This window comes from Manis pentadactyla, chromosome 11 (genome assembly GCF_030020395.1).
Source record: "Manis pentadactyla isolate mManPen7 chromosome 11, mManPen7.hap1, whole genome shotgun sequence".
NCBI classification, from domain to species: domain Eukaryota; kingdom Metazoa; phylum Chordata; class Mammalia; order Pholidota; family Manidae; genus Manis; species Manis pentadactyla.
In genome coordinates, this window is record NC_080029.1 from 97,840,262 (window position 1) to 97,857,461 (window position 17,200).

General features: G+C 35.9%; 1 protein-coding gene across 2 annotated transcripts in view; it reads right to left on the reverse strand.

Annotated features, from left to right (window-relative positions):
- Positions 1-849: 849 nt before the first annotated feature.
- CEP152 (centrosomal protein 152) overlaps positions 850-17,200 on the reverse strand; it is an 84,702-nt gene continuing 68,351 nt past the window's right edge. For both annotated transcript variants that reach the window (XM_036924516.2, XM_036924515.2), the window contains 7 exons: positions 16,148-16,289; positions 12,298-12,465; positions 8,717-8,813; positions 6,813-6,916; positions 4,917-5,073; positions 4,561-4,664; positions 850-2,179 (listed from right to left, as the gene is read on the reverse strand). In XM_036924516.2, the coding sequence (XP_036780411.2) occupies positions 1,152-2,179; positions 4,561-4,664; positions 4,917-5,073; positions 6,813-6,916; positions 8,717-8,813; positions 12,298-12,465; positions 16,148-16,289 (1,800 nt within the window). In that variant the 3' untranslated portion in view covers positions 850-1,151. The remainder of the gene's footprint in view (positions 2,180-4,560; positions 4,665-4,916; positions 5,074-6,812; positions 6,917-8,716; positions 8,814-12,297; positions 12,466-16,147; positions 16,290-17,200) is intronic.

The window sequence follows — 17,200 nt, forward strand, 5'->3', positions numbered from 1 at the left end:
TTAAGGCAACAGAGCTTTCCAAGCCCTAGAAGATTCACTTCTAATTCTTGCTTTTAGAGCCTGTTATCAGCAGGAGGAGGATGCATTTTGTTACCCATCCAACGACCACCACCCAAGTTAGGCCTGAAAAAATATACTAGATCAACCCACAAATACAGTCCATAATATGGTTGAGAGGGCGGTGAGAGAGGGGAGAGAAAGCTATAGTAACTGTTTTTAGGAAGCATTTGCATTCACCTAAAACCTCTGTATCTGTCTCTAGGAATCTGAAAAAGAATTCATCCAGAGACAACAGTATTTAAGTGGTCACTCGTTTTTGCATGTTTTAAGAATTACAACCTTCAATCCACAGCATTAATAAGTTAGCCAATTCTGCACTAGAAGTGAACATAAAAATCTAATAGCTTAAAATTTTTTGCTATATGACAAAGCTTATTATTTCCATTGTTAAAAAGTAGTATTTCAGATAAAAGACCGTGAAACTATAAAAAAGAACAAAAAAACCTCTGGATGTCATAGAAGACTTGACATAATGCAAATGCCGACTAAAAATATTCAGACTAATATTTTAAATAATGAAACCAGGACACAGCTCTGCATCTTACGGCAATCCTTGCAATACCTCTTTTCCACTAATTGAAAGAATCAAATTTTGAGGAGATATTTCCAGGAAAACTATTTGTAGAGTACATGTATAGCGTCATTAAACATGGCTGATTTCAAAACTAAATTTGGCAGATTATACATAAAAATCCCCAAAGTTTATATTTTTTGTGGATGAATTTCAAACGTGTCAGTGTAACATTTTTATACTATGAATTACAAAATAATTCATAACAATCCTACAGACCACATGCAAGTTTATTTAAATAACACTGCACAGAGAGCTAATTTATAAATATAAAAATAGATGATTTAGCAACAAAATATAAGCACCACACACAAGTAGATTAAATACACACCATCAGGCCTTTGGAAGATTAAGGCAATATTAATATCTCAAGTAGTTTTATATGAATACTTTACTCATATGACAGACGTTAGTGAAACATCTAAAAATAGGTAGAGACTACAAATTTTTCGGTATGAAGTCTTCCCTTCCAGTTTTCTTGTCAATATATTAATGATTCTTCTTAAATACTGTACAACAATTAATCTAAATTGACAAATGGGCTATCAAAGCCACTATCTTGTTGGCTAGGTAGAGGAGCACTTAATTTTTTTGAAGGCTGCTGAGACACTGAAGATGGTACTGTATTGCTCAATTTTTTGAAATCTGACTTTAATACATCAGTTTTCTGATGAGGTGTATGTCCAAGAGTCATACTGATCTTCCCTGGCTGTGGATACTTGGTTTCCTCTGACAGCTCTGGTGCATGACCACTCTGACATTTCACTGGTTGACAAAGCATATTGTTTTTCTCCCTATCTGAAAGACAACTGGCTCCTGAAAACTGTTTGAAACTAACAGATTCAGCTACTGTATCCAGATTTTCCTGTGGCCTACCTTGTAAAAATGACACGTCCTGACTGTTGCAGGGTAAAGTGGCACTGCTGGAACGCCAGTCTATTGAATCACTGAGGCCCACTGCGTCCTTCACCGGAGTGTCCTGCACACCCAAACTTAGGCTCTTCTCAGATGCAGCATTTTCACTTTCCATTAGCGGATTACACTTATATACTTTTAAACCAAGTCTTTCATTATTACCTCCAAAGGTTATATGTATGGATCCAGATTCAGAAGGACTAGGGGTATATCTGGGTGAGGGTTTACTTCCGAGGGACCCAAGAAAGGGGTATGCAGTTGAATGTTGAGGTGATTCAGAGCCAGTGTCACTGAGGAGGTCTTTCTTCCTGTGCAAACCAAAGCTTCTTTCACCTTCACAAGGAACAAACTCAGGAGCCACACTGCCTGGCAAAATGTAACTGCTACCCCTGAACTGGAAGTCTGAATGTGATCCTTTGGAAGCCATGTGTTTTACGTCTCTGAGCTCTGCATTTTCTAACCGCCTTCCTAAGTTACAAGCAGCCCTTCTCTTAGGAGCTTGATCGCACATACTTCTGGGGATACTTTTTATACTGTTTGATTCACTTTCAATGTGATGTGGTATGTTCTGATTCACATTATTTCTTTTTGATTTTTCAACTCCAATCAGCATCTCTGAAGTTAGAGGCAGTACTATTATATATAAGGGAACACAAAATTAGGGGAAAACAAAATTAGGAGATAATTAACATTCAAAGAGGAGGAAAAAAAATAATGTTTTTATGTTATTTCCAAAGAACGCATATATATTTTTAATCATTCTCCAAGAAAATATATCAATGCTGGACATTTAAAAACATTCTTTCACATATTTTGTTAGAGAAAGACAGGCAATTTTGTTACTGAAATCTGATACATTATTATTGCTATCCATCTGCTCTATTATTTTCCGCAATAGATGTTACAAGCATTTCAAAAGCCAAGTGCAACATTTACAATCCTGCTCTGATGTCAAGTATGGAGTTTCTGATGAAGAAAGGTTGATGGAAGGACCCCACCACCCAACATCTACATACACCTACCTACACACACACATACACACACATGCATGCACACACACACGCAGTGTAAAAGCAAAAATAGAGTTTCTGATTTAATTGGTTAAGACACTAAATCAGATCAGAAGCAAAGCACCTACATAGCACAGTGTCAGAGGCATCATATCTCAAAGTAGTGTACCTTGTTCCTTAGAGCCCATGAAAAGGTTTGCTTCTACTGAGGTCATTATGTACCTAGTTGCCCTCAATCTAGAAAATTTTTTTATCTGTTATATACTACTGCCCTTGGATCATGGCTCCTCCATTCCAAAATCTACTCAAATAATCTTTGTGCTTTTAACTGAAGGATGTTTATCAACATCAGACTTGTGAATTGCTGAACAATCTCTACTTCAAGCTTTCAGGAAATTAAAAAACCCCATTTCTCCACAGATATATTCAAAATGCCCCAGTGTGACTGAGAATTTACCAATTTTTTCATATATTTGCATAAGCTTTATATATTCTACAGCTATTTTGTTATGAACAGGAAGAACCCACATAGCTTTTGGGAGGCTGTTCCCTTATCATTATGAGCTATCACTTTGGTCCCTTTTAATGCTGACTGTAATTTACCTAACATTGTATTTAATGCTATAATTTATCTAATAACATTGCATCGCCTAGTGTTTATCAGTCTCCACCCCTTCATTTTGAATTTTTGATGTTGTTCTTGTGAAAAGGACATGTCTAGATTTTTAAAAACTATTTGGAATTTGTAATCTTTTACTAAGTGAGTTTAACCTATTTATTTAGTGTGATTGATGATGTTTCAACCTACCATAATTTTCTATTTACCATGCTTTCTAGTTGTATTTTCCCTCTTTTTTGATTCTGTTGGGTTGAAATGTTTTTTCCAAGATTTTCCCCTACTAGTTTGAAAGTTACATATTCTATTTCTCTATTAGTAAGCTTAATACACATACTTAAACTTGTATTTTTCTAGTAATGCTGGAATTATCAGTATCTATATCCTCTCCTAGAAAATAGTAAAAATCTTAGCATATTGTTTGTTTACTCTACAATATCTTTTACATCTTTTCTGAGAACTGTATTCTTTTCTAACATTCTCAGGTCCTGTTGTTTGTTCTATTAATTCTATTTCCTTAGGTGTAAGTTCTGTTGGCTTTCTTGTTTTGTCTTGTTTTGAGTTTAGGGACTTTTTTTATGGTGCTGGCTTTCTATAAATAAAGGGAGATTCTTGGTTAAATGCTGATCTTTGAGATATCCTGAGTATGCTATTAACGCTGTTTGTTTAAAGGAGTTGGGCATGGAATGGGAGGAATGACCTGCAGGATAGCAAGACCTAAGACCTAATACTCTGGGCATGAGGGCTCCCAGTTCCTCTTTAGTGTGGCTGCCCACCTGGAGCGCTGCCCTATTCCCAGACTCTGTTCCTGTTGCTTTTAACCACCCCAGTATTGGGACTGGGAAAGGGTGAGGAGAAGGAGAAATAAAGGGGGTGACCCCAGCGGGTTACTGTTGCTCTAGCACTAATCACACATTGTATCTATCCTCTAGGCTTACTTCTTCCCCTGGCGCATACCACCTTCCTCTGTGGAAGAGTGTCAATACTGTTCCGACTTGTACCTGTCATCTGGCAGGTTTGAACTGAGGTTTCCATCTTTAATCTTACTGTCTTCTTTATTTCAGGGATTTCTCAGTTTCTGGTGTGTCAATCGTACTTTTTAAAGCCCAGTTATAATTTTTTATTTTTCTCCTTCGCTTGTTGTCTAAATCTTTCTGTCATTTCTAGGTATGGCAGCAGCAGTAGGAAGTTGGTGGGTGTGCTCAGTCTGCCAACTTGAACTGGAGGTCTGCACTCTTTTTGGTAAGTTTCCAGTTCAAGTTAGACACACACACAACTTTATAAATTAACTTTCACTCTTTACGTTCCCTGCTTTTTTCATACTAAAAATCTTAAATAGCTAAAAAAGAAGAATGGGAAAACCCTTCAAGTGACTCATTTTGACATACCTGACTCCATAGTTTTGCTCTGGGATCTATTAGAAATAGGTGTTTCCAGCAGTTTTGCCATTGTAGCCAGTTTGCTAGCAGCATTCATAATCTTTTTTTCAGCCCTGGAGTGGGGGGGATTCCAGAATATTGAGTTGATATAGTTTCAAGAAAAAATGAGTTTCCTTAGCCCTAGGATTTCTCTTCTCCTATTAGTTTTGCCAACATTTAGCAGAGCACAGACATAAGCCCTTCTTAACCCGCAATGGCTGATCATGTAGAAATAGTTAATTTTGTGGTTAAGGAAAATGCTTAGAAACTGACAACACGCTGTCTTGGTACTCTCAGGACACACTGTTTGTTTGGATTGGACTCACCCTTCCTGCTTTCCATTATCTTGCAAAATCTGTTGAAGGCAAATCAAATAATATTTGCGCATCCTTCGGGCGGTCTCTTGACGTTCTCGCAGTACCTCTGCTTTTACCATTTCTGCAGCTCTTGCCTTGCTCTCCTGGATGTAACGAAGCATATCACCTGCGGCGAGGGGATCCCCACAGAATGCATTCTTATTAGCGGTTTTCCAAAAACAGGAGAGGCAGACGTCAGACTGATTTTCTGAGACAAAGTGACTGGAGGTACACCTTCAACATTATACTTTGCCACAATGATTAGAATGGAGCATTTCTGATCACTTGGGTAGGCTCAAAGAAGCATCTAAAAGCCTTTTAGCATGATGAAAACCACATATGGTAAGGAAATAGCATTTTCCCTAGAGAAATTCTGTCATATTCTCAAACACTGAGGCAAGAAAATACCATAAATATGAGGCAAAGAAGCATACATTTCAATGATGTATTATGTCCAGTTAAGAGAAGAGAAAAAAGAAATATACAGAAAGGGTGAGGGATAAAGAAAGAGAAAAGCATATAAAAGCACAGCAAGACAGAGGGAGGTCCTATGAGCTGGACTCATATTCTGCTTATCTGTGTTCTGAAAATCAATGTTTCAATATTTATTCAATTCTTTCAGCAATACTTATGAGCATCCAACTAAACATAATACTAGTCCATGGGAGAGATGTACAAAATGCTGCTACAGGGAGAGAAATGAGAAGTAATGCTGCTTTCTAACATTTATATTTAAAACTAGTTCTCAGCTTTCAAGTTCTCTTTTTTCTTTACCTCAACCTGCTTTGATTGGGACTATGATTATTTAAGGTCAACATTTTTTACTAAATCCACGGCTACAACCTAACTAAAGAATATCACCATCCCTATTATATTAAGGATTCCAATTCTTAGAGGAATCTTCCTCCACAATCAGTAAGCTCCTAAAATTAGATATTCTATGTGAAAATACTAATTGAAAAACGATTTTCTGTATTTGAAATGGGAAAAATTAAAGTAGAGCACATGGTCAACACAACTTCCAACCAACATCTAAAATGTAAAACAATATACACACACACAAATTGTCATATTAGGATGAAGAGATACTTAAAATTTCACTTCCCAATTAATATGACTGTTAACAAAAATTTTCTGTCTGTGGTAATACAGCCTTTGTTAGCGCCAGCGAGTGAGAAGCAAATTCACTTTATTGACATTAAGTCGACTTTTCAGAACATCTATCAATGATTCTAATGATGAGACCGTTCCTGCTCATTTTGTTAAGAACAAAAGCAATTTTAGGAGGTAAATATACATTTCACCTATATTAATGCTGGTTATTGTTTTGAGACACACATACAATCTATGCAATATTGCAATTAAAAACTAGAGGTATTCTGGGAAAACACAAGCCAGAGAAATGCTTTGCAGGATATGCTTCATCACTAGGACCACAAAGAACTTGACAGAGTTATATCTATGACTTAATCCATTATCAAAATGAGAAAAAAACAGAACTCTTAACCAGATCCATTTTCCATGGTCCTAAAAAGTTTACTATAACATAACAGCTGCTGATTTAAATTCCTTATGACATTTTCTTTTTTACTAGTTATTTAAGTTGTAAGATTATGTAATTTTACATATTATGTAAACAGGATACTTAACAATATAAAAATAACTTTGCCCACATGTCACTTCCAGAAGATACTAGTTGAGTAAAATGATCCATTACTGCGTAGTTTAGAAAAGGTATCGATGATCTCTTCTAAAAGCAGCTAGATTCCAGAACAAGGTAGTATGGAAAAGTCCCCAAAATCACTACAGCTAATAACAGAAAAGGCCCCCCACCTTAAAATACTGAGAATCTCTTTAGGGACTTACACTTTATTTTTTTTACAGCCTTAATGTACTGCCCACGAAGTTCTTCCAAGACACCCCTACTGCACGGCAGGCAAGCATTTTCAATGGCCCCTTCTGACAGTGACCTAAAAAACCCCCAAAGATTGTAGAAACAGAGAGTGTAAGTGAAAAACTTTATTTGAAAAAATATCTAGACATATATTCCAGTAAAATAAACTGAGATGTGCTACAACAATTCATATATAAGTATCCTTACTACACAGTTACATGAAGTAGGAGAAAAACAACAACAACATGAATGTTATGGTTACTTAATATATCACAGTAACTCCATATGATGAAAATCTATGCAGCTAGTGAAAAGCATATTACAGGAGAATATCTAAGGACTTGGGGAAATGTTCATCTTACAATATTATAGTAAAGGACTACAAAATAGTTTATACAATAACGTGAATTTTTAGAACGTGTAAATGTGTGTGCACAAAGGGGCTAAAATGAAGGTTTACACTCAAAACCAGGTTAACAGGGTATCTTCTGGGAATAGGGTTTTGAAAGATTTTCTTTTTTTAAATATCTTTTGCTATATAATGATACTAATAATTAATACTCTTGGTATGATACTGATATGATTGATATGAAAAATTTAAAGATTCTTAGCCATAAACAATTTCTTTAAAATAGTGAAACTTAACCTAAATGTAAGACCTAAAACCATAAAACTCCTAAAAGAAAATATAGGTGGATTTTCTTAGCCATAAACAGATTCTTAGCCATAAACAATTTCTTTAAAATAGTGAAGGTTAACCTAAATGTAAGACCTAAAACCATAAAACTCCTAAAAGAAAATATAGGCAGTAATCTCTTGGACATTGGTCTTAGTGATGTTTTCCTGGATCTGTCTCATTAGGCAAGGGAAACAAAACAAAAATGAACAAATGAGACTACATCAAACTAAAAAGCTTTTTTGCATAGTGAAGGAAACTATCAACAAAACAGCAACCTACTGAAAAAGAAGAGACTGGCCAATGATATATCTGATAAGGGGTTATCCAAAATATATAAAGAACTCATACAACTTAACACCCAAAAAAGACAAATAATCCAATTAAAAAATGGGCAGAGGGCCTGAACAGACATTTTTCCAAAGAAGACATACTGAGAGCCAAACACATGAAAATATGCTCCACATTAGTAATCACCAGGGAAATGCAAATCAGAGCCACAATAAGATACCACCTTACACCAGTCAGAATGGCCAGCATCAAAAAGACAAGATATAACACATTTTAACGAGAATGTGGAGAAAAGGGAACCCTTGTGCATGGTCAGTGGGAATGTAAATTGGTACAGACACTATGGAAAACAGTATGGAGGTTCCTCAAAAAATTAGAAATAATAATAGCATTCAACCCAGTAATTCCACTTCTGGGTATATTACTAAAAGAAATATATATAATGTCAAGTGAAATAAGTCAGATAGAGAAAGTCAAATACCACATAAATTTACACATATGTAGACTCTAAAAAACAAAACAAATGCACAAACTAAAATCCAGGAAGACTCATAAATACAGAGAACAAATGCAGGGTTGCCGGAGGAGAGGCAGGGTTGGGAGCTGGCAGAATAGGTGAAGGGGATTAAAAGGTACAAGCTTCTAGTTATAAAATAAGTCATGGGGATGAAAAGTACAGCATACAGAATAGAGTCCATAACACTATAGTAACTTTATATGGTGAACAGATAACATCTATACTTCTTATAGCACATTTTATAATGTATATGTTGTCGAATCATTGTTGTACACCTGAAACTAATATTGTATGTCAACTATACTTCAATAAAAAAATAGTTATTTAGAAAATAATGGAGACAAAACTTGACAAAATATAATTTTTTATAATGAAAAATAGTGGAAGTCTACCTTGATGGTGTTTTACAAAGTGTTTGCAGTTCTTCCAATTTATTCTTCATGTCATTGTTTTCTTCTATTAACTCTTCAACAACTTTACTATTTTCTTCTAGAAAAGAAAGTGTACAGTATGTTGGTCAATTAATGTCTTTTTTTCCCTCAGTCTTGCTTTCCTGTAAGTTCCCAGTGCAAATCTTTATAGAGGAGACTGTGGAATTTCCAGTTGCTCCCTGTGTCACTAATTCCCTGATGAACCTAATCTGATCAATCCCTGTTCTGTTTTCTCAGCACTCAAAATCTGTATTCCATCTTCACCTTGTTTTGGATTACACACTCTTCTGGAATAGGTTTTCCAAATGTTTTATATGCATGTGTTTTATTTTCCAGTTAGACTGAAGCTCTAAAGAAACATAGTGGGTTTTCTAATTCCACGCTCCTCATGGATCCTGGCATATAGTTTATGCCCACATAAGTGATCATTGACAAGCACCTCAATACAAAATAAAAAGAAAATTAAGCTTAAGTAGGTACCACTTTCACAATTCATGTAAGATTTTGAATTCTTTGAACTTTTAAAAAAGTTCAAGATGAGGAGGAGGAGATTGATAGAGTCCACGTGGTACAGCGGACAAAGCATAAATTTCAGAGTCAAGGGAGAAATAACACTTAAATGCTAGCTCTGATTCTTATCAGTTGGACGAGCTTAGGGAAATTACTCAACCTTTCTGAACCTGAGTTTTTCATATGTAAAATGAGGATAGTATTACCTACCTTGAAGATTATAACAGAAATAAAATAATAAATGCACAGCACCTTATCAAGGCCTAGCAATACCAATGTTTAATAAATATGACTTGGCACCTCATGATTCCTACTATGCCCCCCCTCTCAACACACCTCATGAGATGGGAAATGAATCATTCTATTTCTCCTAGTGATTGATATACTTGCATGTTTTAAACCACTCACTCATTCCATCACTTTTCAGTAAATGCTACCAAGACAGTGGAAAAGGGAATTTAAGAAACAGAAAAGAAACAATCACAACAGCAGAAGTATTATCAACTAATAGGTTTACACTAAGACAATGCTAAAACCAAACTATCAAATGACTTCTGACTCTGACTGCTTTTAGCAGCTTATTGTTTTGAGCTAAGTATCAACTTTTTTGGATAATTTCTATGTCTATGAATTATAGAAGATAACAACTACAAAAGGTACTATGTAGAATAACTATTTTGTGATCACAATGTATGGTGCTAAATATTTATAAATAATAATCATATGCAACTGCCCTTGTTATTTTATCATGTAAAACAAATTTCCTCGCTTCTCAGAAATTTTATAATAGCTGCATTGTATCTACAGCTACAGTTGGACAAATACCTCATTTACTCTGTGGGCCTCTACTAAGCAGCAAAGCAACCACCAGAAATTGTAGTGGTTATCATTTTTATCTCAAAAATTTTTTAATCCTTTCTTGCCCTATCTCTCTCTAACAGACTTAGTAAACTGTAGGTGGAAACTGGGGGCCCTTTTAGCAACATTTTTCCAGTGTGCAGTGATGCCAGGTAGGTGCTAAGTGCTGGGCAGGACTCAATCCCTGTCAACATCAAGTCTACATTCCAAGGGAAAATACGGACAATAAATAATTGCAAGGACGACGACTTATAAAAATCATAGCAGCTTCTGGAAATGTCTAACGGAAGAACCTAACCAAGTCTGGGGAGGTCAAATCCTCCCTGAGGAGGTACTGTGCTGGGGGACAGGTGAGTAGGAGTTAGCCGGGCAGTGTGACTAGGACAGGAAGACAGATGTCTTGGCAAAGGAGAGATGAAAAGAGGTCCACAGAAAAGAGGCAATGAAACCCTTCATGAGAGAACAAGAGGGTGAATAAGGGGCAATGAGGAGCTGGCCGATGTTGGCTCATGGAGGACTTCTAGAGTATATTAAATTAGATGTTGTATTTCATACTAAGGGCCAGGACTTTAAACCAGAGTGTCATGATCCATTTACTTTTTCAAAAGGTTGCTCTAGCTCCCTAATGGACTGGAGGGCTAAGATTGGAAGCAAAGAGTCAGGAGGTGACTGCTGACCAGGCAAGTGATAAAGGCGAACATGAAAAAAAAAGTGAACCCCACATAATACAGGTAGGTCACAGGGAAGGCAGTACAGCATGGAGAAGACAATTAATGACTCAATAGCATCTTACTATGCTGACGGACAGTGACTGCAATGGGGTATGGGGGGGGACTCGATAATAAGGGTGAAGGTTGTGACCACAATGTTGCTCATGTGAAACCTTCATAAGACTGTATATCAATGATACTTTAATAAAAAATAAAAATAAAAATACACACACACACACACACACACACACACACACACACACACACACACAGTGAACCCATCCACTCAGTCTTTTCTAAATGATGCAATTATTTGGGGCCCTTGCATTCAGTCTTTCATTCATTCAAACATTTTTATTGCCTGGTATGCAATGGGCACCATGATTACAAAGGATGAACAAGATAAGACATATGTCTTATTCTATGGGAAGTTATAGGTTGGAAAGGATATCAGATAGCTAACCAAAAAAATTAAATAGAGAATGGTAATAGAAGTAAAACCAAGTGCTACAGAGCCACAAAGCAGCAGCCCATCTAACCCAGCCGGGAAAGTCAAGGATGGCTCTGCCATTAAGGCACCTTCCCAGCTGAATTCCAAAGGATGAGGAAGAGTTAGGCCAAAATGACAATGAGAGGGTAAAATGTAGGACAGAGTATAATATCATATTCAAAGTTCAGTAGTAAAAGAAAATTCCTGACCAGTTCAGGAACCTGAAATAGTTGAAGTGAAAAAAGTACAGAGCCTGGGATATAAACGAGTAGTGAAAGTGAACAGGGAGCTGCCTCGTAAGCCCAGCTTCCCCTCCTCAGCAGGGCAATGGGAAATGGCAGCAGACATCCCTTTTTGATAATTTCCTGACAACATTGTGAAGAATGGACTGGAAGGAGGCCAGATCAGACTGATATGCCTTCGCTCATGTTTTTTCTTTCTGCCTAGAATGCTATTCTCTTTGGAAAATACCTTCATCTTTCAAGGCTTAGTCAGCCTTCCTTAACTCTAACTGGAGAAAGGGTTAATTAACATCCTTTCTTCCAAAATGAACATAGGCCAGCAGTACTCAATGTTGCAGTTGTTTATTAATCTGTTTTCTAGTTCTCCAACCTTGATAAAACACTTCTTGAAGGAAATTAACAGGGCCTTGTACATCTCCACTGGCCCTGGAATTCTGTCTGATGTAGTCACTGCTGTATCCCCTGAGCCTAGAACACCTGCTTAACACATATGGGGCATTCGATACCTGTTCAATCAAAAAAGGAAGAAAGGAATGTGACCTTTTAATCAAAGCTCCAATTTTTCTCTTTTGAGTTCAGTAATAATAATTTGCTTAGTAAAAATAAGGTCAAAACTAGTTTACATTAACCCCAAAGAGAATCAGTGCCTACATGAACTGAAATAACACAACTGAACATTTCGACGAGATCAAAGAGATTTATACTGGTAGCAGTGCCATTTTAAATGCTAACCTCCGATTTTTTCCACTGCAGCTTTGTGCTTCCTTTCTAAATGCTGCAAATGCCTACAGCATTTCTCCAGTTTCTTTTTCAGATCTTGACATTCCTGCTTGGCCCTTTCAAGTTCTTGGAAGCAGTGTCCACAGCATGAATCTTTAATTTCAAGGATCTTTTTCTTATCTGCAAAAATTAAATGATAGCAAACTTTTATATCGATTCAGACTAAGAACTACCAAAAAGAAAGAAAGAAAGGAGTGGGGGAAGGAGGGAGAAAACCAGATGACATGATTATAGGCTATGGTGTAATTGAAAAGAGCATGATGCTCAAGAGACAGAGACCTGGGTTTAAATCCTGTTTCTACTATTTACTGGCTGTATGACTCTAAGTGTATTACTTAGCCTCTCGGTGACTTGTTTTTTAACATGTAAAATGGATTATGATCATGTTTTAAGAACTTCTATGAAACATAACGCTCAGATCTTAGTAGTGAATGCCATTCCTCACTGAAGGGCACCAGAGATCATCAAGAAATGGCTGACCCCAGTACTGAGACTGGATCTATACAACACGAAACTACAACACTTTGCTTGCCAGAAAGTAAGAAATTGCTCAAAAATACAGGCATGTCACAAGGACATAACAGACAGTTTGAAGGGGCTCTACTACATGAATCTGGGATGATTTGAACAATAAGTACAGTAATGCATTATGAAATACTGAAATAATAGGAATTCATGAGTCATACCAAAAATCCTACTAATAATTGGGTGGACGGTTGGATGGATAGATAGATAGGTAGGTAAGTTGGTAGGTAGACAGATGGGTGGGTGGATAGATAGATAGATAGATAGATAGATAATTTCACAGACAAACTAGAGAGGAGGATTCTCTATTATAACATTCCAAGTGCCAACTGGTAAAAGTGGAAGAAAGTCTGGAGTTGGAAAAATTACAGTTTTGCAACCACCATAGTAAAGACTAGATCACAGAAACTTCATCAGTGACTATTACATACAAAGGAAAGCTTTAATGAAGAAAAGGACATTTTCATGGTCTTAAAAGCATCTTCCCGCAAATTACTTATTAGTTGCAAGGGGGGAAAGCCCAGTAATAATAAAGTGAAGAAACTGGACAACTCCTGGACCAGGTGTCCAAATGAACCTCACATATGAAAGACAAATGGATATCGTACACCCCAGATGTGATAATACATCCCCTGTGCAGTGTTCCAGCCAAGAAAACACAACCTGAATGTGCTCATGAAGAAACAGCAGACAAACCTGAAATGAGGAAAGTTTATTAAGAGCCTGGGGTGGGGGTTGAAGGAGTAGTGTTGGGGAGAGCAGAGAACATGTCTTTCCAAAACATCATAAAAATGTTGTAAAAGGCAAAGAAAGGCTATAGAAATATTCTAGATTAAAGGAGTCTGAAGAGACATGGCATCTAAACATAATACCTGACCCTGGACATTCCTGTACTGGAGGGAAAAAAAAAATGCTGTAAAAGCCATCACTGGGTCAACTGACGAAATTAGAATACAAATAGTACCTTGACACAATATGTTCATCTAACGTTAAATTTATTGTACTAAGGTTATACAAGAACAACTCCTATTTTTGGAAAATACAAAAGTACTTAGAAGTAAAAGGACACAATATCTATAACTTATCCTCAAATGATTCAGGAAAAAAATGTAACCTTCACATACACATACACGCAGAAGAGCACAAAACAGAGTAAAATGTTATCAATAGGCGTATCTAGGCAAAGGACGTATGAGTATTCTTTGCAGCTATTTTTGTTTTTGCAGCTTTTCTATAGGTCTGAAATTATCTCTAAGTGAAAAAAAGGTTTAAAACTGTCAGGAGGTATAAATGTGTATAAAAATTGTTTGGCACAGTACCTGGCATACAACAAGTATACAATAAATAATAGGTATTACTACTATACAGAATTTACAAAATTCAAATAATATATAAAAATGACATAAAAAGGTTATGACTATTAATATAATTGATATAATAGTGTAGGAATACAAATTGGCTCAGAAGCCAATATCCAAAATGTCGATGTAAAATCATTAGTTCAATAGTCATTCTAAGCTCTGATGTTATTAGACATATATATATGTGAATATATAACATAATGTTAAAAGACAAACCAAATAAAACAACAGCTATTTGAGAATACTTATACTTGGTTAAAACATAAAGAAAAGCAAGAGAATAATTTTTTTAAATCAGAATATTTTTGCCTCAGAGTGTGGGGAAGTTACAGAAATGGGAACATGGTAAAACACATAGGTCTTCAATTGTATGGGGGATGTTCTCTTTCTTAAGTCCAGTGGTGTTTCCTGGTTATGAGGCTTCATAATTTACATATGCATTATATATATTCTTTGTGCATATCAAGTATTTCATAATTAATGTTTACAATATCTCTTTAAGTGGTTAAGACATTGGGAGAATATAACCAGTTAACAATGGTACTCTCCGGGTGATAAGATTGTAAAGGTTTATCATTTAATATATGTTTTGGGTTGTTTAATCCTTTCTAATGAATTTGTTATGAGTTTGTCTTTAGGGAAAAAAGATTGAAGAAAAATAAATCCTTTTTATAGTCTGATTTGTTTTAAGTCAAAGCTAATTTTCTTTCATTTTGATAGACTTCCCAAAGCCAAATAATATCTAAATATTGTTTCTACCCATTTCACAGATTAAAAAAAAGAGTTCTCAGGTTATTCCAAATGTAACAATAGGAATAAAATGACATTGAAAAGAAGCAAAATACAAATTAAGATAGTATTATCATGCACCTAATTGACAATAAGACATTCTCAACCATCTAGAACCTAGAAGTAAGGGGAAAAAGGCTATGGACAATGAGAAAATAACAATGGACTTCTTAGGAAAGGGAGATGTTCTCCCAAGATTTTGGTAACATTGCCAACTGAATCAGCCATGTGTGGGAACTAAGGTTATTACTTAGTACATATGATTTACTCTGGCAGTTCTTGATTTTTCCAGGTAATAGCAAATAAGAAACAGAAAGAGTGGGCATGTGTTTGTATGTGGAGGAAAAGAGCAGGCTTCAAGGGGTCAGTATCATAAAAAGGATTGGAGCTAATAAAGGATACACCAATTTCTAGCTCAAAAATCTCAGTGAATAGGTGATATAAGCCCAGTACTCCTCAGTAAGCTCTGAATAACTCAAGGGGCTATGCTATATTAATTCCTATTCATAATGACAACTGTAAATCCTTAAGGAAAAGTCGAACTATTAATTTACCAAACATTCAAGGAACACAAACTGCGGGCGTTCACTCTGCCATGTGTTGGAGAGGAAGATATAAAAACACTACCCCTGTCCTCAAGAAACTCACAAATAAATCAGAAAATGCCTAATATACTTCCGAATATTCTTCAGAAAGACTTCCATTCAAAAATGGTTGAAATAAGCTTCAGTAGTTTGAAGGAAAAAGTCTCAGTTATTGGGCAATTCTCTTATGTGAAACCCTTGATTTCTCAATAAGGCCAGGGAATAAAAACATGACTGCTCTATTACAATGCTCTATTTTCTCCCTATAATAAGGATAACTGCTCTATTATTTCCCTTATAAGAATCACTTATAAATGGAGGGAAGATTATGAAAAGACAGAAAAGTAAGAGGGCCAAAAACAACTGTCTTCTAAATGCAAAATGAAATCTCAGGAGAGAACACACGTTAAGTAGGAGCAATACTGCACATTGGTTCACTCACAAAGCCTGTACACACCTCTGATTTCCTGTTATCCTCAAAGCAACCCTCTGGAACGGTCATTATGGAGTTTACAAAGACCAGTATGAATAATATCCCATTACCTGCTTCTGCTTCTGTTTCTTGCAAAGCCAAGAGCTGAGTGTGGTTTCCAGAAGCGGGTACAGGAAGCACCGCCAGGACTCCAGGGTCTGCTCTGCCAGTGACCTCTGTGGCAGGATCCTTAGAAATCATGGCCATATTTCGCTGAAATAGATTATCTTTATAGGTAATGCATAGTAAAAATCTTTACAGAAGTCTCCATTTAAAATGTTCATATTAAAAACATAACAGGAAACATTGCCTGAAAAACATCTTGCCCAGAACTATCACCAAGTGTTACATGAATACTGTCATTATTATGAACTAGTCTCTTATGACTATATTTTCCAAAGTAGAACTTTTGACAGATAACTGGTGGGCTAGCTATGAGACAAACAGGAGATACAGTTTGCACACTTACATATATATATCTCCATATATTATTATTATTATTATATGATATTATTAGTTATTATTATTATATGAAATTAAGATATTTTAAAGTTTACATGATAAAACCACAGGACAACTATAAGAAATCAGAATTTTTCTTGAAAACCCAGAACATTTCACTGAAGCAGGGGTCAAATTCATTGGAAACTATAATACAAACCTTTGCTTTCCATGAACTGAAATTAACAACAGTAAAAAAATTTTTTTTCATTTACATAGTATGTTATGTTTCTAAATACTTTAATACATACTGTCATTTTGTAAGGAATGCAATGTTAAAGAGAGAAACTGAGGTTCACCTGAGTTAAACATCTTCACAGGACCATTTCTTCACTAACACTTATTAAACATTCTCTGCATTCTAGACTCTGTATGGCAATATAGATATAAAATTCACTAATGCTCAGACATTCATTAAAGGCAATATTTTCAGATTTTGGACAACTACTAAATCCCAAAGGAACAGAACAGGTGACCTTGAAAAAATTACTTAAAACACAGTATATATGCTTGATTTTAGAAGCTTTCATTCTGATTATGACAAACTCCTATAACCAACTCTCAGGAAACCTACCTACGACGTCCAACAGAAGCAGTCGGCAGTTACAGAGGAAATACTGACT